General features: G+C 38.7%; 2 protein-coding genes across 2 annotated transcripts in view; both read left to right on the top strand.

Annotated features, from left to right (window-relative positions):
- The window catches only part of col2a1b (collagen, type II, alpha 1b), a 50,884-nt gene extending 33,894 nt beyond the window's left edge, over nt 1-16,990 (top strand). The window contains exons 31-54 of the mRNA XM_051913173.1: nt 144-197; nt 296-340; nt 423-521; nt 636-743; nt 1,648-1,701; nt 2,223-2,276; nt 2,382-2,435; nt 3,389-3,442; nt 5,040-5,147; nt 5,235-5,288; nt 5,365-5,418; nt 5,597-5,758; nt 5,921-6,028; nt 7,012-7,119; nt 9,348-9,401; nt 9,484-9,591; nt 10,223-10,276; nt 11,176-11,283; nt 11,383-11,436; nt 11,624-11,731; nt 12,636-12,915; nt 13,024-13,211; nt 13,319-13,561; nt 15,469-16,990. Coding sequence (XP_051769133.1) covers nt 144-197; nt 296-340; nt 423-521; nt 636-743; nt 1,648-1,701; nt 2,223-2,276; nt 2,382-2,435; nt 3,389-3,442; nt 5,040-5,147; nt 5,235-5,288; nt 5,365-5,418; nt 5,597-5,758; nt 5,921-6,028; nt 7,012-7,119; nt 9,348-9,401; nt 9,484-9,591; nt 10,223-10,276; nt 11,176-11,283; nt 11,383-11,436; nt 11,624-11,731; nt 12,636-12,915; nt 13,024-13,211; nt 13,319-13,561; nt 15,469-15,615 — 2,460 coding nt within the window. The 3' untranslated portion in view covers nt 15,616-16,990. The remainder of the gene's footprint in view (nt 1-143; nt 198-295; nt 341-422; nt 522-635; nt 744-1,647; nt 1,702-2,222; nt 2,277-2,381; nt 2,436-3,388; nt 3,443-5,039; nt 5,148-5,234; nt 5,289-5,364; nt 5,419-5,596; nt 5,759-5,920; nt 6,029-7,011; nt 7,120-9,347; nt 9,402-9,483; nt 9,592-10,222; nt 10,277-11,175; nt 11,284-11,382; nt 11,437-11,623; nt 11,732-12,635; nt 12,916-13,023; nt 13,212-13,318; nt 13,562-15,468) is intronic.
- A 2,359-nt stretch (nt 16,991-19,349) lies between these two features.
- On the top strand, nt 19,350-23,001 carry LOC127522826 (uncharacterized). The gene is made up of 5 exons (XM_051913143.1): nt 19,350-19,582; nt 20,149-20,277; nt 20,408-20,532; nt 22,000-22,632; nt 22,816-23,001. Exons 1-5 carry the CDS (start codon nt 19,461-19,463, stop codon nt 22,821-22,823), a joined length of 1,017 nt encoding a protein of 338 aa, XP_051769103.1. The 5' UTR covers nt 19,350-19,460; the 3' UTR covers nt 22,824-23,001.
- Nucleotides 23,002-23,253: the final 252 nt, after the last annotated feature.

Genomic DNA, 23,253 nt, shown 5'->3' with positions numbered 1-23,253 from the left:
TCACTCATAAAGACTTCACTTGTTTTATTACTGGATGAATCAGTGCTTTTGAACAAATCTTTTGAGTGAATGATTCACTGACTCACTAAAAGGCTTCACTTGTTTTTTTATTACTGGATGTTCATGTTTTTTGATGTTCATAGGGTCTGCCCGGACCCCCTGGTCCCCCTGGTGAAGGAGGTAAACCCGGTGATCAGGTAAGAGTTCCTGAATCCGACGAGGAAACTTTACTTGTTATTCTGCTGGCCACACATTGATGCATAATAATGTGTTGTGTCTGTCTTTGCTTATTCAGGGTGTTCCAGGAGAGGCTGGAGCCGCAGGGGTCACTGGACCCCGAGTGAGTCTCAACTCCTCACTTTCTCTTTGCTTTTTTAAGTATGTTGTATTCTCCTGTGTTAAAGTTCCCTTGTCCTTCTCAGGGTGAACGTGGTTTCCCAGGAGAGAGAGGAGGTGCGGGGCCGCAGGGCCTCCAGGGGCCTCGTGGTTTGCCAGGAACTCCAGGAACCGACGGACCCAAGGTAAGCAGATCAGTGGGACAGAGATAACCATGAAAATCTCCTGCTTTTTTCTGTGCCGCTTTCACTGGATGTGTGGCTCTAACTGTGTGTCTGTTATGTTCTGCTCATCTGTAGGGCGGCGTCGGTCCGGGGGGAGCTCCCGGTGCTCAGGGACCTCCGGGATTACAGGGAATGCCTGGAGAGAGAGGGACCTCTGGGATTCCTGGACCAAAGGGTGACAGAGTAAGTGCAACAACTAAACATCTCTGTGAGATTTATTCAGATCTGCTCTCTATGAAAATGTCTTGATTATTAAAGTACTTCTGCACATAGATAGGTATTGGCTTATCATTTAAAACATAAGTAAGTAGTAATGGCTGCTCGCTCTAACGCTAACCTAGATAAACGTGCGCTAATATTAGGCGCATATCCAAGTGTTTGTGTGGAGTGTGGAAGCTGAAGTATAGCGCGCTTACTGCATGAGATGGAGGCGCCAGCGCGATCACTTGCATTTTTACCTGATAACAGTGGAAACAACTTAAAATATTCCATCATTTTTAGTCATACAGAGAAGAATAATCCAACATTCGAAACTGTAAAGGGCTTTTATTTGTGTAAACTCACAATAACAAGAACATGTTGTGTCTTTGTAAAATAAATAAAACAAACAGGATGCGCTTTCTGCCGTCTCGGTCTCTGTGAACTGGAGCGCGTCACAAAAATGAACCGAAACTCAGTGTATACTTGCTCCACAGACATGAGAAATAAATCTATAGAAAGCTTGAAATGTCTACTTTTAAATTAATCAATTCAAATTGGAAATGCAATCTGTATGAAAGGTGCATTTCTCTATACTGCGGAGATGGTGATGCAGCATCGTCAACTTCATCTTTGCAGCCGACACTGACTCAAAAAACACTACTTTATTAATAAATATTTAAAATGTCTCCTTGCTATTCTTTTCACGACACATTCATAAGCATTACTTTTGCGGCAAGATTTATGCTTGTGCTTGAGCGTGAAATAGCCTAGATTACGCCTATATATATTAAACGCTCATTATTGTTTAGTATTCTCCTCACAATATATTTAAGATATCAAGATATCATAAGATCAGTTATAAGATTTGACTGTCTGTGTTTCACAGGGTGACAATGGTGAGAAAGGACCTGAAGGAGCTCCTGGGAAAGACGGCGCAAGAGTAAGATGATTAAACATCTTTTTTCCTCCAATAGATACTAACATATTCTGAACTTTTCATATTGACTTTGTGTTGATTTTTTACATCTGTGGTTGGTTGTTTTGTTTCAAGCACAGATGAACGTATTGTCTCATGTCTCATGGGACACAAGAGGGTCAAAAACACTTGCACACGAATTGTGTAAAGCAGATCATGAAGAGTGTGATAGTGCCCTGTTATATTTCACACTTTTATTTGGTCAAATAGTTGAGTACTGTGTAATTTACAAAGGTTATTTATACATAGATAAATGATATTGCTATATTTTTTTAGGCTTCCTGTGCAGTATTAAAGCGACTGGTCATCACTGGTCTACAGTATATAATTCAATACATGAATCAGAATACATAAACACATGACATCATGTGTAATGTGAGCATGTTGCAGATTGCAAATTAAATTATGAGTTCAGATCTGGACGGATGGATGGATGTGAATTGAGAGTCAAACTGCTGATGAACAGAATTCTTGTGTCTTTACAGGGTTTAACTGGTCCAATTGGTCCTACGGGTCCTGCGGGACCCAACGGTGAAAAGGTACTAAAGTTTACAGTTCATTTCTGTGTTGAATATCCAGTGTTAATCACTGCATCACACATTTAGTCATAACTAAGTCTGATCCTGTGCTCATTCGTTCCTCAGGGAGAATCTGGTCCGGCGGGGCCGTCTGGAGCTGCTGGTACTCGCGGTGTTCCTGTGAGTCCCTCACACACTATATCTGTGCTCATAATAGGGTCATTTATCTACTTTCCATACATTCTCCATCTAAATCAACATATTTTTGCTACTTGTGTATGTAATGCATTGCGAGCAGTGATCTTCTGTTGCTCAGAGATGACATGAAAATTCATACCGACGTCATCTCGTATGAATCCTGGTCCGATTTCTTCATACCTCACGTAATACATGATATGACATGCAGTAGTGGCCAAAAGTGACGTCCGGAGGGGATATTTGTTTTTATTGACCCTACAAGTTCGATTAAACTGTAAAATGTTTTGGATTTTTTAAATATTTTAAATATGAGGGAAGAAAGAAACACTAAACTTGGTTAGGGTGTTTATCTGACTAAATTATTTGGCAAAAAAGGCGAACTACAGTTACAGGTTTTATTTTACTATGCAAAAAACACTACAGTATAATCAGTTATTAATATTTTGTTGGTTCCCTCTTGTTTTTGCATGTGTTCATAATTTCTTTGTATGACAGCCTGGACAAAAATTATCACACAATTTGCCATGTTTCAGTGCATTATTATCACAAATAAAACAATCGACTCAAAGCATAACTATGCAATATGCTTACAAAATCTTAATAGTATTTGAATAAAGGGTGAAGACGTGAATTTTCCTAGGCCTGGCATCACTTTCGGCCATCTTGGATATTTCGGATCTCACAAACACATTTTTGGATAAAAATCTGGTTAAGTTCTTGTGGAAAGGGCAGATGTTTGAACTGTGATCAAAGCAGTGCTGTGATTGGCTGTCTTAGCAACATGACATAATACAGTTAGAAAAGAACATCATATCAACATATACATGTAGATGGATAGATGAATGGATGAATCGAGTCAAATCATCAACAGTTATAATTTAGATAACTTAGTAATCCATGTACAAAAGTTATATATATATATATCTTTTTGACAGGGTGACCGAGGAGAGACTGGTCCTCCTGGTGCTGCTGGTTTTGCTGGTCCACCTGTAAGTACAATCTTAATAGCTGCTGTTTTTCTTTATTTCTGCCTGACAATAAAGTCTCTCACATTACCATCAAACTACAGGAATATAAGTTTCTCAGTGCACAAACAAAGCCCACAATTAATAATTTCTTTGACCTAGAGGTTACCCAACTAATAGTGAAACTCCTTTTTGAAGTGGGGAAGATGGTGCAAATGATGAGAAAGCAATGCTTATAATTGCTTGATTGTAAATATATATTTGATAAAGTTAGCACTGAGATCTCAGTATACTCAGTATAAGAAGAAGGCCAATGAGTGTGCTGTCAAATCATGAATGATGTAACTACATCAGAACATAGTAAATATGATTTGTTGCTGCTTCTGCTTTCTGTTTGGCTGTTGTCTCTTCATCGGTCCCAGACGTTTAAAACTGTTACCGCAACAGTATGGCAGTGATGGCAGTTTTGTAGCATGGTTTGAGAGGACTGTACTTGTGCAGTTAAATCTTTTAAGTCCTTCTAAAAGATCTTCAGTGGTCAAGCTGATTCGTGAGCTGGAGCTGTGAGAATGTTTGCCAGTGAAACTGTCTGACAATCATCTCTGTTTTTAGGCATTGTGAACTCTTTTTGGGACATTTTTAGTTAAATGTAGTAGAGGAACAAGCAGAAATCAGTTCTATTAAACTGTCATTGATTCAGTAATGAATAGACCTGATTTTAATCAAACACTATAATCAGGACAGATTTAAAAGTAATATTATAAATGACGAACGAACAGTTGCATCTGATTAACTCTTTCTGGCGTTTTGGGCATTTTTTTTTTTTTAAGTTGCCAGCCACTGCCAGCGTTTTTGAGTATTTTCACTAAGATTTCATGGCCCCCAGAATATTTTGTTGTATGACATGCAACATGTCAAAAGAGTCTCTGCTTTTTTATTTTGTATTCTAGCTTTATGCGTTCCTTTTTTATCAAGACTTGAATATGGGTACGTTTTATAAAAAAAAAGCTAACTTTAATGCGAAAAGCTGAGCATTTTTGTCAAAGATCAGATTCAGAAAGATGATCAAAATATAGATGGAGTAGATCGAGTCCATCAGCTCCCCCAAAGCTTCACAGTCCTATAGCTCGTCCTGGATCGACATTCATTCGGTAACATTAGTCAGTTTTGATTTATATACTGTTTAATGTTGATGATCGCGTTATTTTACATATGCATCTGCTTACATATGCTATCGCTTGATTCTGCATCTTCTTCGCCTGTGTTTTGATCAGGAGATTCGGCTGGAGCGGTGTGTTGTGATTAGTGTTTGGGAAATGTCCCGCCCCTTACCATAACCGCCAGTTTCAACAAACTACTAACTCAATCGACCAGGCCCCGCCCCTTTATTCTGCATATGAATTATTTAAATGAGGAAAATTGTGAAGAAAACCCAAGACTACAATGGAGGTGTTTCAGGGAGTTCAGAAACACTGACATTGATATAGAAAATAACTCCCGCTGGAGGGACTTTGCAGAGCTTTTTCATGCTCAAACAGCAACATTACACACTAAAGAAAGATGAACAGATCCCCCTTAATATTGTCATTGATTGTTAAATGAGTTTTTTTGGATGTGTTAGGGTGCAGATGGACAGCCTGGCATTAAGGGAGAGCAGGGTGAAGGTGGACAGAAGGGTGATGCCGGTGCACCGGGCCCTCAGGGGCCTTCTGGAGCTCCAGGTCCTCAGGTAACATCAGCCATTTTCGTTTGCGTTACTGTTTTTCGATAACGTGCCTATATTTCTTCATATCATTTATTCCTGCTTTGGTTATAGGGACCAACTGGTGTGTCTGGACCGAAAGGGGCTCGTGGTGCTCAAGGACCTCCAGTAAGTGCAAACCAAAGGGTGTTCTTTGTAAATGTAGATCTTGAAACTAAATGTTATATTTTTATGATTTTTGCAGGGTGCCACAGGTTTCCCTGGAGCCGCAGGTAGAGTTGGACCTCCTGGTCCCAATGTAAGTAAATCAATGACCCTGTTCACTACAGTGTCAAAATGCACACCTCTAGTGTAGTGTACAAGATTTGATTAGTGTAATGGATGTTCTGAGAGCACGAATTATTGATGCTTAAACTGATGTCCATCATGTCCCTCAGTATGTTTCTTCATAAGAACATATTAATGTCCGTTCTCAGGGTAACCCGGGTCCCGCTGGTCCTGCTGGTCCTCCTGGTAAAGATGGTCCAAAGGGTGTGCGTGGTGACGGTGGTCCTCCTGGAAGACCCGGTGACGCTGGGTTGCGTGGGTCAGCTGGTCCTGCTGGCGAGAAGGGAGATCCTGGAGAAGATGGTCCTCCCGTATGTAGTTTTACTGAATCTCATTAAATGTGCCTCAACTTTGACCTCAGTAATAACTCACCCAATCCTGCATTACTGCAACTTGACATTAAGCTGTTAATCAACAAGCTGTTTTTAGGTTCCATCGTTGGGTAATTGCATTTGACTTCTGTCCCGTTCCAGGGTCCAGATGGGCCGTCAGGTCCTCAGGGTCTGGCTGGTCAGCGTGGAATTGTTGGACTCCCTGGACAGCGGGGTGAAAGAGGTTTCCCCGGCCTGCCTGGACCCTCTGTGAGTCCCACACTGACATTTAATGTCCTAATGATGAAAACACATCAACATTTGTGATGGTTCAGTGACAGGGGAATCGATGTCAGTCATGAGCTTTTTATCCGATTTTCCTTTAAGGTGGACTTTATGTAATCATACTTTGCCAGCTGTTGAGTTTCCAGTGAATATGACAAACTGATAATAGGATCTGAATGCTTTTCCATATTTTATGATCAGCTGCTTATGCCAATAAAACATCCCTTTGCTGTGAATATATCTTATGCAAGGCATATGGAGGCACTTTTGCTTTGTCTCATGCACCATTAACCACAGAGATGAGCAGTCTTCACAGTTTCACCAAAAATCACAACAGCATGAATAAAAATCAAAGGTCATTTCTTGAATAGCATTTACTGTTAACTCTTTCCTGCCAGAATTTTTTTTTTTTTTTCATTTTCCCTAAAATGTCATGTTTCCCAGAATATTGTGTGTATCTGAACATGCAATGTATCAAAAGAAAGAACAGAGCCTCTGCTTTGAAGCAAAAAAACATTTTATTCTAGCTTAATGCAATCTTTTTTTTTATCAACACTTGAATAAGTAGATAAAACAAAGTAAAGTAGTAAATAAAGAGTCAATCAACACCCCACAGTCGTTTCCTCTTCATGGGTTTAACATTTCATTCAGTAACGTTAGGCAGGTTTTTTAAGTTTATATGTTGTTTAATGTTTGATGAACGTGTTATTTTACATGAGCATCAGAAATGCTTCTATTGCTTGTTTCTGCTTCTTCTTCATCTGTGTTTTGATCCGGAGATGCTGTACTCTTTCAGAAGATGTGTAATAGCGCCCCCCTACCGCATAACAGTGAAAACATGGATTGACAGAATATTCAGTCAATGGCGGGAAAAGAATTAAGAAATAACAAAGGAAAAATGTTATATGTGCAAGCTAACACAGGTAGATGTTACTGAATCACTTTTGATTGATGAATGCCCATTACAGGGTGAGCCTGGGAAACAAGGAGCTCCCGGAGGATCTGGAGACCGTGGACCACCTGGACCAGTGGGAGCGCCGGGTATGACCGGAGCTGCTGGAGAGCCCGGGAGAGAGGTACGCTACAACCCTGGTGATTTATTCCAACACCACCTTTAAAGGGGACATATCATGAAAATCTGCCTTTTTCCGTGTTTAAGTGCTATAATCGGGTCCCCAGTGTATCTACTAACCCAGAAAATGTGAAAAAGGACAGCTCAGTAACTTCTCTGCAAGCATGTTAAAAAAAACAAGCCGCTTAGATTTCGCTCCCTTTGTGACATAGGAAGGGGATCTTATAATATTATCACCCCTTAATCTGCACGTTTTCACCCACGGCCATTTTGTTTTTGTAAGCGAAAACGGTGTACCAGTTCTAAGGCCATGGCACAAGTTCGAACAAAGCATGCTAACTGTTCTGTCATCAGCTGCACAGACAAGCACTGAACACTATTTAGAGTTTTGTTAGCTTGCAAGTTGACCCTGGTGAGCTCAATTGCTAAAAAAGGAGCATTTCTGTCCGAGCGATATTTTGGAAAAAATATTAGACCATTCACAGCATTTAATAGCAATCATAAACATTAGTTTGGTGTGTATGGCTCTGTTTGACAAACAGGTACGCTATGTATAGTGGGCGTCCATACTGGATTTGCACAAAAGATTAACATGACGGCACACACTAGTCGATGAGTTGAATCAACTCCACAGCAACTACATAAATTTATCCACTAACCATTCAGAAACGTCTAAAAGTTGTAACTTCTTCCTGAGTCTCTCCATCAGTGTCGACTCCGGTTTGAACAATGTAAGGCTGAACACCGTTACTGACAATCCTCATTTTGGCTGCATGAGATTCTCCAGCTTTGTTGTTGTTGAGCGACCGAAGCGCGAGCTGTTAAAGCTCCGCCCTCTTCTGGAAAGGGGGCCGGGAGCAGCAGCTCATTTGCATTTAAAGGGACACACACAAAAACGGCGTGTTTTTGCTCACACTCAAATAGGGGCAAATTTGACAAGCTATAATAAATGATCTGTGGGGTATTTTGAGCTGAAACTTCAGAGACACATTCTGGGACACCACAGAATTATATTACATCTTGTGAAAAGGGGCATTATAGGTCCCCTTTAAAATCAACTTGTAAAATAAACCAAGGAAAATATGCAAACCTTTTGGGATCTCACACAGTTGAGGCCACACCTGAATTACATTTCTCAGATGAAATAAGCTAATCTAATTTTATCTACACAATATTTCAGTGCCTTTGATTTAGTAAAGATGGTAGCAGATTTGAAAGTTAAAACTCCTCTAAGAATTATGCTTCAGTCTCTGATCTTACTGATCAGTATCTGAATTTAGCAACCAGCAGAAAGAGTTACATGGGACACGACCAACAAAACAAGTTATCTTAGACCAGATCAAGTAGCCCAGTTCCAAATTGCAGCATCTACAATAGCTGCCACAAATTTTATTTATTTATATAGCACTTATATATATATATATATAGCACTATACAATACAAATAACTTCAAAGCAGCTGGTTCAACCCACATCTGGATCCCACTTGAATGCCCACTGTCAAAATCCTTACAATAAATTCTTAAGACATTATGAAATCCAAATTGGATCCATTTTTTAATAAATGCTACTGGTCTTATCCTGAATAATTCATCTATGCATCTATAATTTCACTCATTTTTTAGACCTTGTAATCTTTAATCAAACCTGTATGTAAGGCCATGCTGCACTTCAGCCAATCTGCATTCATTCTGGTGCAGTATATACAACGCTCACTCTTCACAATCAACATCCGACTGAGTAAACCAGGAATTGCTGAGGAGGGCAATGCACTTCCAGTTCTTCACATAAAATGTGGGGAAAATGGCATTTAGAGGCTATTCATAGTTTTCACGTGAATGACAGGCCTGTGCTGCGGTTCTGTGGATGTTTTGCCCTCCAGGTCTCCGCGCTGGTCACGTGACTGAAAACTATGAATGCTTTGAGCAGGTTAATAATTTTCCCATCTTCGTCAAGGACATGCTGAAGACCATATGGCATGTTTTGCCAGTCAAGGCTTGTCTATGTGTTGTATAGCGGGATCTCGGAGCATCCTCTGTATAACGTCACGATGAGACAGATGTGGCGGCCCGTCACTGATTTTGTAGCAATGCTGCAAATTTATATTGTACTCTCTGACAGATTTGGTCAGTTTGTTGAAAATTATTATTTGTCAAAATAATACATAAACAATACATATATACATACTGTACAAGAGCTCATGGCGAGTTTAATATTATACATTGTTTTTCAGGGCAATCCTGGATCTGATGGTCCTCCTGGCCGAGATGGTTCTGCGGGAATAAAGGTGGGGAATATAATGTTCATGCATCACAGAGCCATTATCAATGCATTATCAATGTTTTATGCTTGTTGACTGTTCTGTTCAGGGTGACAGAGGCGACACTGGTCCAGCTGGTGCTCCTGGTGCTCCGGGTGGTTCTGGTGCCCCTGGTCCAGTCGGACCCACTGGTAAACAGGGAGACAGAGGAGAGGCCGTAAGTACAGATTCCTAGAGCTCTTTTATTTGTGTTGAAAAAATTATCAAATATTAGTTTATTAGTCTGGATCATTGTGTCTAGAAAAGGGTTTGTTCTATTGATGTTATTAAAGGGTTAGTTGGCTGATATCATCTGATACATATATATACATATATATATATACACATAGATTTTTTTTTTTTTTTTACCAACAATGTAGGCTAGAATTTTGTTAAATGTTCTCAGCATTTTTTAGAAATACATCACTTGATTAAAAAGAAAGTGATTTTGTGTACTAGTTAATGGTTCACCTTGAAATTCTTTTCAGTACTGACAATGTACATTTTCTCAACAGGGTGGAATGTGTATGAGTGGCTTTAAATCACTATAAACACTATAAAACATAAATCAAAATGAGTGTTGAGACATTCCAAGCTTTAGCTGAATTTCCCTTTCAATCTGGAAAGTGGTATAGCTGGATGGGATCATGTCTTAAAGCTGCTGTTAATACATAGAAGAGTGGAAAGCACTGTCCTGTGCACTGCTGGAAAATGATAAGGCAGAAAAAAAAAAAGATTTATGATTTTCAAAAGATGATTTCAAGGCAAAAGATGAAGATACTTGACACACTAATTACATTTAACTGCAGGGACCCAAAGGACCTGCTGGATCTCCAGGGCCTGCTGGAGCTCGGGGAATGCCTGTAAGTACTTTTCTTGTCACACGTTAATAAAACTTTGGACTTTTCTTTGCCTTGTTTATTTTGTGCCAGTTCTAAAAATTCAAGTGCTGAAACTAGGGCTGCACAATTAATCGAAATTAACCCAAAATCACGCTTAAACCGTTTGGCTTAGTGCGATTATGAAATCGCAAAGGCTGCGATTATTTTTTTTTTTTATGCGCAGCTTGTCAGTGAAGCGCGGCTCTGTGATCAGTAACGTGCATTTGAAGCAACACGCGTCAAACATCTTTCCAAACATGAGAAGCATTTATAAACCTCATGTCCAACTAAAGATAACATTTAATAACATATTTTTACTCCAAACTCACTTCATAACATCAGTTGACCGTTTGGAAATATCCTTCTGTGAGATAATGTGGCTTCTTATACAGAATAAGGCACACAACAAACTATTTCATGATATTCTATACAGTAATAAATGTCATTTAGCATTGCATTATAAATATACTTTATTATTATGAAAATACCCGAGAAGGCTTGAAGAACTCAGATAAACCATATATTGTCGTAGTCGTGTGTTTATTAGTCTGTTTAATCAATCAAAGCGTTTCAATGTTCTGTTTATTCAGCTACAGCCATAGTATGATGCCATAGAGATTTCCTGGAACGACATGCGTAATCTTTCTTCTGCGGGGCATATTTGGAGTTTCTGCGTGAGAGCGCCCCCTGGCTTTCAGATGGAGCAGCATTCAGTCATACTTCACTGCCAATTGCCAAATCACATGTGTTTTAATTTCGATTAATCATGCAGCCCTAGCTGAAACCCAAATTCTGCTTTCAGCAGTCAATGTGTCAATGCATGCATAAAATTCAATTTAGACTTAATGTGCAGTTGCAATGCCCATGTTCATTAATCACAGGGACCACAAGGGCCACGTGGAGATAAGGGAGAAGCTGGCGACTCAGGTGAAAGAGGACAGAAAGGACATAGAGGTTTCACCGGTCTTCAAGGTCTGCCTGGGCCTCCTGTAAGTTGCTATTTCTTTGTGACATTTGAACTAAAGCATTCCATGTACAAATTCTGAGGTAAGATGTGATGCAATAACTCCTGTACAATCCACACACAGGGCCAGCCTGGTGACCAAGGTGCTTCTGGACCTTCTGGACCCGGTGGAGCAAGAGTACGTACCCAGGAATAACAGTTTAGCTCCAACCTCAAACACACCTGAGCTAACTGATCAAGGTCTTAAAAACTATTTTTTTGGAAGAGGTTGGAACTAAACGTTGGAGGTCATCAGGATTAGAAACCCTTGGACTATGCAAACAGGTGACGCTGTGCTGAGACTCAGACTTTCTGTCTCTTTCCAGGGACCCCCAGGCCCTGTTGGTCCAGCTGGAAAAGATGGAGCAAATGGTTCGCCTGGACCTATTGGACCCCCTGGACCTCGTGGTCGTTCTGGAGAGACTGGGCCATCCGTGAGTACCATAGCAAAAACTAGATTTACACATTGGTTCCCAACCTTCCTGGAGTATCCAGGAAGTACCTCCAACATTTCACATTTGGTTTGTCTCTCTAGTTAAACACACCTGATTCAACTGGTCAGTCAATTAGTAGAGACTCCAAGACCTGAAATGGGCATGTTAGATAATGGATACTCCCAAAATGTGTGCTGTTGGGGGTGTTCCAGGACAAGGGTTGGGAAATGCTGGTCTTGAAGTGCCCCTATTATGCTATTTTAAAGGTTTCTATTGTTGTTTTGGAGTCTCCTACAACAGGTTTACATGTATCTAAAGTAAATAGCATAATATATCCACTGCAGCATCAGCTCTTTTCTCTCAGTGTCTGAAACGGTTTGATCAAGGATTCGGTCTCTCTAAACCCCGCCTTTCTGAGAGCTGCTCTGCTCTGATTGGTCAGAAACCAAACGCTCATTATCATATCTGAATCTCAGCTCTTGATACACAGTGATACGAACAGTAACGATGGCGTCGGTTTTACCGTATCAATCTCATCAAAGTGGATTTGCTTTGGCAGCAGAAAACAGCGTCTTCTTGACATGAACAACACGAACCAAACTCTTCCAGTCTCAGATACAACTACAGTGATTGAGGGCGGGGCAAAGAGACGCTGTTCAGCCAATGAAGACCGCTGGCTGGCATTATGCAAATTAGTTACAAACCTACATAGGAGACAATAACTGTATTTATCTGCATTTTGATCTTTAGAACTTCCCAAACAGCTTTATTACACCCTACATGAAGCTTTAAAGGTAATATCTGAAAAAGCATAATAGGGGCAATTTAAATATTCTGATTAAAAAAAAAATTAAGGACACATAACTGTAAATCAGTGTCAGTAAAATACACTGCTTCTCCATAGGGTCCCCCTGGAAATCCTGGACCCCCTGGTCTTCCTGGCCCACCGGGACCTGGCATCGACATGTCTGCTTTTGCTGGTCTGTCTCAGCTTGAAAAGGGTCCTGATTCCTACAGGGCAGACCAAGCTGCAGAAGGCAGCCGTCAGAATGATGCCGAGGTGGATGCCACTCTGAAATCCCTGAACAACCAGGTCGAGAGCATTCGTAGCCCTGACGGTACTAAAAAGAGCCCTGCCCGGACCTGCAGAGACCTGAAACTCTGCCACCCAGACTGGAAGAGCGGTGAGTTTGCATCAGAGAGAAGCATGGTTACAGTGGAGTTCATGTAAGAGGTCTTGTGAAGAATAGGGAAAATGTGTGGTATTAAGAAAGTTTTGTCTCTCTCTTTAGGTGAATACTGGATTGATCCTAACCAGGGCTGCACCGTTGATGCTATCAAGGTGTTCTGCAACATGGAGACCGGCGAGACTTGCGTCTATCCAAAACCCGCCAACATCCCACGCAAGAACTGGTGGACTACCAAGGGTGCTGAACGCAAACATGTTTGGTTCGGAGAAGCCATGAATGGTGGATTCCATGTGAGTTTCTCACTTTCCGGTCCTTAAGTTGGATTCAGGACCATTTTCAGAACTATTCTATAGGATTTAGATCATCTCTGGCTAATGAACTTTTTTCACTACCACAGTTTGGCTACGGAGATGACAATCTGGCACCTAATACAGCAAGTATTCAGATGACCTTCCTAAGACTGCTGTCCACAGAGGCCTCGCAGAACCTCACCTACCACTGCAAGAACAGCATCGCCTATATGGATGAGGCCAGTGGCAACCTGAAGAAGGCTCTTCTGCTGCAAGGATCCAATGATGTGGAGATCCGAGCTGAGGGCAACAGTCGCTTCACATATAGTGTTCTTGAGGATGGTTGCAAGGTGAGGAAATGCTTTTGTCCTCTATTGAATAGGTAGGGGAATCAAGAATTTAAAGAAAACACTGGAAGTGAATCTAACCCTTGAAAGTTTGTACTGTTTCATTACAACAAAATGATACAAAGGGAGTAAGTAGACAATGAGAAAAACTCAGGAAATTACTGTCTAAGAGTCAAGCGTGAGAATTCTCCACCTTGACCCCATTTGTCAAAGTTTGCCGGCCTCAGTCAGCGCAAAAAGTTTGTTAAATAAATTTAATTTCTTTCACAAAATCTTAAAAAAAGAATGAAAAATAGATTAAAGGGGTCATGAACTGCATTGTTTTATTGTTTTAGAATGTTTGCACTTATACTGTTAGTATGATTTTTACATCAAAAATTGTCATCATTTAGAAATAAAAGGCAGTGATGAACACGTAGCCGATCACAAACATGTTGAGCACATGAAAGCAGTGATCTTGTCATTGCAACTCAATTTCTGCACACTAACGAATGATTTTATAACCAACAGTGCAAACACACTGTAAATAAGAGATTCGTTGAATATTACGGGAGTTTGGTCCAGAACTGATAAATTCATGCTGTTTGATTGACAGCTCCAGCGATTGCAAAGGGAGCGTTCTTTGATAGCTTTCTATTTATAATTTAATCACAGTTTCAATAACAGATTATTTTCATTCTACTAAGAGAAACAATGTGAAGTTGACCGTTAAGTCATCACTGGTTTGATTTACTGACACATTGACAAAGAACATCTGACTGTACATGAATCATATCAGATCAGGCATTAGAATTAAATTATTTTTTAACTTTAGTTAGTGTGTAATGTTGCTGTTTGAGCATAAACAACATCTGCAAAGTTACGACGCTCAAAGTTCAATGCAAAGAGAGATATTTTCTTTTAAGGACTACAATGAGCTTCTTCCCGGGTTAGTGACATCTCTAACCCTAAAATTTACATAAACCCCGCCCTGAGAACACGCAACAAAGGGGTGAGACCATGTTATTGCAATACAGGAACGTAACACAAATGCAATAGCATGTCATAAAAGCAAGATGACAACATGACAAGTTATAACCGTAATTAAACTAAACTATAGCTGTTCTATCTTCATGCAGCATATATTCTCTGGCTCTGTAGGATCTTACAACAGTTCCCACATGAGCGATCTGATTATCATGACAGAATATGCTAATCAATGACTTTAAGATAGTTAACTCCACATCAGCTACACAAACTAACCATTCAGAAACGTCCTGTTGCATTCTACATGTTGTCACTTCTTCTTGAGTCTCTCCATCATTGTCCGACTCCGACATAAAAGGCTGAACAGTTTCTGACATTTTCAGTGAGGTAATCGGAGCTACTAACACGAGCTCTTGAAACTCTGCCCTCTTCTTGGGAGCAGCAGCTCATTTGCATTTAAAGGGACACACAACCTCAAAAATTGACAAATTTAACATGCTATAAAAAATGATATGTGGGGTATTTTGAGCTTAAACTTCACATACACATTCTGGGGACAGCAGAGGCTTATGTTACATCTTGTAAAAGTGGCATTATATGACCCCTTTAACACAGTTACTTACATGTTGTTGCATTACTGTCGAGTCCATATCGTAAACATCTGTTTGCGCCGAAATTGCGACTGATTTATCAAAGAATCCACAGTGAAATGTAACGCATAAAAAATAAATAATGCTCAATTGAGACATTCACATTGTTGAAAATAAATAAAATAACCACATTCCTAGCACTAGGATCCTTGTAAATAAAATGTAATATTGTTGCAAAAAGCATAGAAATAGTGTGAAATGTCATATGAATACAATGGAAAAGCAGTGCAGAAGATTGCAAAACATGTTCTGTGTGAACAGACCCTTTACATTTGAGGTCTTTTGCCCCTACAGAGACACACAGGAAAATGGAGCAAAACGGTAATTGAGTACAAATCACAGAAGACTTCACGCCTACCCATTGTGGACATCGCACCTATGGATATTGGAGGAGCACATCAGGAGTTTGGAGTGGATGTGGGAGCCGTCTGTTTCTTGTAAAGATGAAACCTGGATGCAGAAAGAATGAGAGAGACAACACACACTCGAGAGTGAGGAACAAAGAAACAGAGGAACTAAAGAACTAGACATTTTTGAGTGGGACATCTTTTTATGACTAGAAGAAAAAGTGCTTCCGAAAGTATTTTTTAGGATATGCACTGATAGGCACTAGCAGTACTCATCTGTGATTGACCGGCAGACAATCTCCCATCTCCACCCTCAGCCCTCTGGGAAAAAATCTCACAATCGAACCGAACGGTACATAAGGGAGTATGCCAGCGGAAACGACAGAAGTAGAAGTGTGTCTTGGTTTTATTTATTTATTGTTAAGGTGCTATCCCTCCCTTCCCGTGCATTTGGATCAAGAGTTGTACGTCAGTGTAGTACTTTAGCATTTTCATCTACAATTATTCGACTCAAATGCACCCTGAACTCTGACAATCACATGCAAGTGTTCGTCTTTCTTGTCGCCACAGTGTATGTAAATTACTGTGCATTAAAACATAATCAATGGTGCTAATCTTTTAAAACACCCTGCTTTTTTTCTCCAATGACCAGATAGACATCTAATAGTTTGTGTATATGTGCGCACGTGCGTTGAAGTTGGGTTTTCTTTCTACCTGTTATGTCACACTATTCAAAGAGACTGTTCACGCAAGTGGTCTGTAGCCCAGTTTTGAATTTCATTTTTAAGCTACCTCATGCTGGACAAAACAATCAGAAAAAGTAAAGCCTTACTAATTTGTAAAGTCAGCATAAAGATAGAATTCAAAAGATAAATTCAGTTCTTTTATCGGCTCCATCCTACTCTTTATAAAATCGGCCCTAAGCACATTGAATTAAAAAAACCTTCAATTGGTCTCCTGTCTTTTGAAAGCCTATACATATGTGATAGTGGAAAAGTCTTATTGTTTTCATTTTCTTGTTTTATGGTTTTAATGAATGCAGATGTTTAAAATGTACAACTTTTTTCTTCCTTTGGTTTTAGTTGCACTCTTAGATGTAGGGCAAGAGCTTACAGTATGTGCGTTGTGTTGCTTTAAGTTGTTTTTGCTAAAATAAAAGGATAGTACATCTTTGTTCAGTTATGTAGTATGGGTTTCATAAGTGGGTTGATCTATTTTGTCTGACTTCTGGGGGGAAAATAAAGAAAAAATCGAGCATCACAGCTTAAATAGTACATTATGACGGTCATTAATATTTCAGATAATACGTACAGTGTGCATTAGTACACGTAGTATGATCTGTCAGTCTGGTTAGTGTATTTATGTAAAGTAAATTTCCACTTGTACATTTGTGCTGTTTTTCTATGACTTTTTACCGTAGCAATAACAGGTACAATCATTTCTATGAAATAAATAGAGTAATGATGGTACATCTTCTATGGGGTTTTCTTATGGCATGCCTTTGTGATTCAGCGAGTGAAAAGTAATATCACATAAAATGTATGGATATAACTTGTAAGTATGAACTGTAAGGAAACACTTTATTTCTGTGTGGGGTCAGAAAAGAGCTTGTGGCAGTGTGATAATGGAGACTTACAAACAGCAAATAATAATATCAAATGTGAGTACAGTACCCACAATTAAATATATAAACATGGTGTCACATTTACCAAAAATGAACTGGTCTATGTTCATATTTATTTGTTCATTTATTTTTTTAATTCTTTACACCGATAAATCATCAGGGAAAACAATCCAGAAGAACATGTGGAGGCCTGCAGATTCCCATTTCAGGGCTTGGAGTCTCTATTAATAAGACATTCAAAAGTAATCTGATCAAATTTCGGCTATCAGATTGGATCAAATCCCGAAAATGGGTTGTTCAAAAGGAAAAAAGCATTCTGAAATCAGATTAGATCACAAAATCCAATCTTGGTTTTTGATCTTGTTGTTCAAAACGTTTTAGTAAAATTGGGATACCTTTGGGATACCAAAATCTGGATAATGCTGATCCCATCAGAAGGGTGGATTTCAGGAACAAAAATATAATAAAACTTTAAAACTGGTCAAAAAATACAACATTTTTATCATACACATATTTTTTATTTTGCTCTTGATTAGTTTAACTGTTAAAGTAATAAATTAGAAGTAGACATTAGGCTACAAATTTAGCCTTTCGGTAAGTAAAAAAAAAGAGATTTTGGTGCCATAAAACAATCCCCAAACAGCTGTAAATATCAAACAAAAATATATATTTGATTCAAAGCATTTTTTTTATTCACTGTTTGTAAACTACATTGCCACAATCATAAGAGATGAACCAGTCTTTGCAAGCGAACGCAAAGTTTCTCTAGTGATTTTCTCGGGTTTTCTGAGAGGATGCATTGAAATGTTTTTTTTTTCCTCTCCATCTCATGTTCGTTCTATCACCATGTCCCTTTAGGGGCTCCATAGAGCACTAGTAATCCAGATTTGGTCATCTGAAAAAGTGTCTAGTGATTCAATTCAATTTTGCTTTCAAAAAACAGCACAAAAGTAAGATGGATTACCAAATCCTGGATAGCAAAACATGGGATTTCCAAATCCAGATCATTCTGATCCAGATTAAACTTTTTGAACAAATGGCCCCAGATGATTTGATCAGGGAGACAGTGTTGGGGGCCTCCAGGAATGAGGTTGGGAAACACAGAGGAACTGGACACATGAAGACTTGCAGACTGATACAGATAAGAGAAATCCTGACACCTTGTGGAATTTCTTTGAAGGGCAGCTGAAAGCGACATCACAGTAAGAAGCATGTATGGCATATTTTGTCATCACTGCAAGTTTTAAGGAAGACTTAAAGGATTAGTTCACATTCAAATAAAAAATTAGCCCAAGCCATAGGTGTATTTGACTTTCTTCTTTCTGATGAACACAATCGGAGTTATATTAATAAATATCCAAGCTTTATATTGGCAGTGAACAGGAGTCATATGAGCTGAAGAAAGTGTATCCATCTACATCCGTCCATCATAAACGTACTCCACACGGCTCCAGGGGGTTAATAAAGGCCTTCTGAAGTGAAGCGATGCATTTGTGTAAAAAAAAAAAAAATTTAACAAGTTATGAAGTAAAATATCTAGCTTCCACCAGACCGCCTTCCGTATTTAAGTTAGTTTAAGAAAGTATAAAACTCTTGCAGTTCAAACAGCGTACGCTATGCCTTCCCTATTCAACTTACGGAAAAAGCGTAACTGACGTGACGCCAGTTTACACTTACTTCGTATGCGTCAGGATATTTATTAACAGTATTATTGTGTTCAGCAGAAAGAAGAAAGTCATATACACCTAGGATGGCTTGAGGGTGAGTAAAGCTTGAGGTAATTTTCATTTGAAATTAAACTAATCAAAATCCGACGTTAATCAGAGTTTTTGTCCTAACCAGCCGCGACGATTCTATTTTAAAAACGGTTTCTATTTTTCTGCGACGTCGTGGCTGGAACAACATGACAAAGTATGGCAGTGATAATCTCAGGATATGTTTATGTGCTTTATTGTGTAATTTGACTTTAAATATCATTTATCATTTCTTGAATAGCCGTTACTGAAAGCAATTCAACAGACAGTTGTATTATATGACAAATATTGTTCCAGTAACTCAGTATATATTTTTAATATTTGTTCAAAATAGTGTAATATTCACTCATTTGATTTTGTACTTTTCCATTAGTTGCAAGTGCCGGGAGCTTCCCGAGAGATCCCGCCCACGCGCTCTTCTGATTGGCTGTGATTTTTGATTGACTATAGTATCTCATAGTCGCGGCCGCCATTTTGGAGTGAAAATGCTAACTGGACAACAGCGCAGAAACACGCCGTAAAACTCCAACGAAGAAGCACAGAAACACAAAAGCAAACAGAATGACAACGAAAGAGAAGGCAAAGTGGAATAAAAGAACACAATGTTCGGCAATTCACTGCAAAAACTATCAGTGTAACAGTACAGATCTTGCCTTTCATCGTTTTCCCAAAGACCCTGACAGGTAATTTATTCACAAAAGTGTAGAAATATTGTGTGTTTTGAAGTGGGACCTATGCTAGCGCTATCTTATGCAACTGCTAACTATAACTGTTTTAGTCTAGTAGTAACTTAATTCATTTTAGGAGCTGTAGGTCCTAGTCATAACCATAATAATGATTTATATGGATATGCCACTAAGTTAGAATCGGCTTATTAAATTAATTTGCTGAATTAATTTATTTCATTGATCACTTATTTTGTATATATATATATATATATATATATCGTTAGGTGAACTCATCACTTCATCCTTACCTGTCATACTTAATGTAGAGAGAAATCTAATATTAATGAAATCCTTCAACTTCCCTGTCTCAAGTTATGTGGAAATAAGCCTGGTTAGTTAGCAGCTTCTTTCAACTGCCATAAGGTTAACTGTTCTGTGTTAAAATAATCACCTAATAATTGTTATTTTTAATGTTTTTTTTCTTCTTCCTCTCAGCAGTTCTTGTTCATTTAGTATTGAAATTGTCATGCACCCTACAAGTTAAATGAATAAATACATGCATACAATACTGTCATTTTCAGGTGTGCCAGGTGGGTGCTGCATCTCAGGAACGCATCTTTGTTGGGGATCAGCCCTCTGCAGCTCAATCAAAACTACAGGGTGTGCAGTGCACATTTTCACGCTAGCCAGTTTAAGAGACCATCTGATGTGTATGTATATACTGAAAAAAATATCACAATAAATTTGAAATTGCCTTTAGAAAAATCTTAAAAATGCTTTATATTCGGGGACAGTAAACTTTTGACTGGTACTGTATCTGTCTTTCTCATTACCTTTTAGCCATGCGGGATTGAAATGGAATGCAGTGCCCACCATGGTTAAAGACCCAGACCCGCCACTCCCATTGGACTTGAGGTTAAGGAGAAAGCGACCAAAGACGCGTCAGGAGTTACCACTAAAGAAACGTAAGATAAATATAGTTGGATATAGGGATACTTTGAGATTAGGGATGTCAGTTTACAAAAATTTCCATGATCGATTGTCGTTTAAATCAATGATCGATTAATCGTTAGCCTTAATATAATCGATTTAATCATTAGACTTAATATATCCTGCAATATGCATCTAATGCCGTTGGCTATATGCCACTGCAGGACAGGGTGTGCAGATTCAAAACACCATGTTCCTCACCAAATGAATGAGAAGGGTTTATAGTCTAAATAAAGGGCTGTAGGATTAAAAAATGAGTTGATGTGATTGATCATTTAAATGACTTATTTAATAATCAAATATAACGACTAATACAATGTGTCACCAATGCCGTCTCAGATGCGTGCTTGTCAGAATGTACTTGACGTGCTCTTCCTCTAACAATGCACTGAAAACGGCAACTAAAAAATATATATATATAAATATAGGATGCTTAATTTTAATTTTGAAGTTTTATTAAGTGTTAACAATGAGATTATGTGGTTTTTATAATCAGTTAACACTGATTTTGTCATTTTTTTACAAGATGGACAAAATTTGTCACCAAAGAAGTCATTCGGTTTAACCAAAATTTCGGTTTTACCAAACGACACTTTTGGTTATACCAAATGACGATATTTTCAAACAATGCTAACAGGCTGATATCTAGCTAGCTAGCAAAAGGACAATCAAACATTTTATATTTAGTACAAGTTTTTAAAATATTACAACATTTTCCATGTTTTATAGCGGTTGTACCGAATGACCTGATGTTTCGGGACATGTGTATGAGCAAGAGAAAACATGAATTTTTTAAATAGTTAAAAGAGAATTAGTTACTTTGTTTCATGACCATGTGGTCCTTTGCAGGTGTCTGAATGATGTCACATGATACTGACCACATGACTTGAACCAAAATGGTCCCTTTATATTGGTTACTCCGAATGACATCAATAAAATTCATTTTTATGGACATTCTTTCTAATAACAAAGCAACGACTTCTACACATAATTTTAATACCGTTTTGCACTATGTTGAAATATGATGTTATAAAAAAATGTATTGGCCTTTGGATGGTTAAACCGAATGACCTTTCGACAAAAAAAAATCTTTTAAATACCTTTATATTTAGCAAAATATAATTAAACCCATAAAAGAGATCTAGTTATACTACCTTACATACTTTGGATTCATTCATATCTTTGTTTTTTATTATTAATAACGCCTTTGGACCAAAAAATGACCTGACACGTCATTGACCTAAATACAAAATAAACATATCTGCACAAAATGATGCGAACTTGCGTGCTATTTTTAGTCACTCTAGATTTCTTTTAGAGTGTCAATCACATTATCCATTTTAGAGTGGCAGTCTTGTGGTCTTAAGCGAAGGTAACATCTTGTTGTTTTGCTGTAATGTGATTTTAGTTAATAATTTTTCAAATTTGTGTTTGTTTTACAGGCCAAAAAAAAATTGTTTGCCTGTCATATGCAGGCTCATCCACTGCAGACAGTGTTCAACAACCCACTGATTCAGAGACAGCTATTACCTCACCTGATGCTTCTGCAGCAGGACCTTCGATGCCACTGACACCACTGTTGCCAACAGGCCTGGAAGCTTCTGACAAGGAACGTGTCCTGAAGATGAAGATTAGGAATCTAAGGGTACAGGTGTGCAAACTCAAGGCGAAAATGAGGGAAATGAACCAGCTGAAGAAGACCGGGAATGCCGGTGCTAATAAGGGGTCAGTGATGGAGCAGTTGAAGAAACTCTTACCAACCAAAACATATGCTTTTGTGAGTACACAGATACGTGCGTCTCAGCGGAAGGCTCGTGGTTTTCGATGGACCACTCAGGACAAAGCTTTCTTCTTGTCTCTGCTACGTGCCAGTCCACAATGTTACGCGCTACTGTTGAAAGTGTTTTCTATGCCATCTGTCCGCACACTGCAGAAGCTTATGAAGTCTGCTGCAGATCCACCAGTCACTGCTAATGCGGGAGCCGGAGCTGAGCAGGTCGAGCAGCCAATGGACTGTTTACTAGACAATCAGTTTGATTCCCAACAAATATCTTCTTTAAGTTCTGGTGATCATGGTAAGTGGGAAAATTAAAGGAAAAACCTGATGGATAAACATATCAGATGCAACCATCTATAAATAAGCCTGCACTTAATCTTAATTAATATTGTCATAATACATCTAGTTTCATTTGTGACATGCAGTATATATCATTAGGTTAACCTTGTAATTAATATTTGTATATATTTTGTTTTTCCAGAACAGTGATGCTGTGCTGGAGTCTGAAGTCTGAAGTCAACATCCCTGAGGGTGTCCTACCAAAACGTGTGTCCTGAACCTGCTGAGATGCATTGCTGTGTCTGTTATCCTGTAGTTGCCACATTTGGACACAGTGGCTATGTTTTTTGTTTTTGTCTCTTTTACAGACATTAAAATGCAAAAACTATTTACTGTCAAGCTGTTATATACTTATTGTCCAACATTGAAAATTTTTCTGATGCATGTTCATAATTTAATTTCATATGGTGGTATTAATTCAGTGTTTATAATGCTAATACTTGAATTTTAAAGAATTTCAACCCAAACTGACAAGGTTTCTAGAGAGCAAGGGTTTTGTGAATAAAAGTGGAAGACTTTAGCGCAAAGTCTGTAAAATAATCTGTTAAAAGGATTTGATGATTACTAGTGATTGTACATT

Source organism: Ctenopharyngodon idella, chromosome 11 (genome assembly GCF_019924925.1).
Source record: "Ctenopharyngodon idella isolate HZGC_01 chromosome 11, HZGC01, whole genome shotgun sequence".
Lineage (NCBI taxonomy): Eukaryota > Metazoa > Chordata > Actinopteri > Cypriniformes > Xenocyprididae > Ctenopharyngodon > Ctenopharyngodon idella.
The sequence above is the reverse complement of the archived record's forward strand: the minus strand, read 5'-3'. Positions and strand labels throughout refer to the sequence as shown.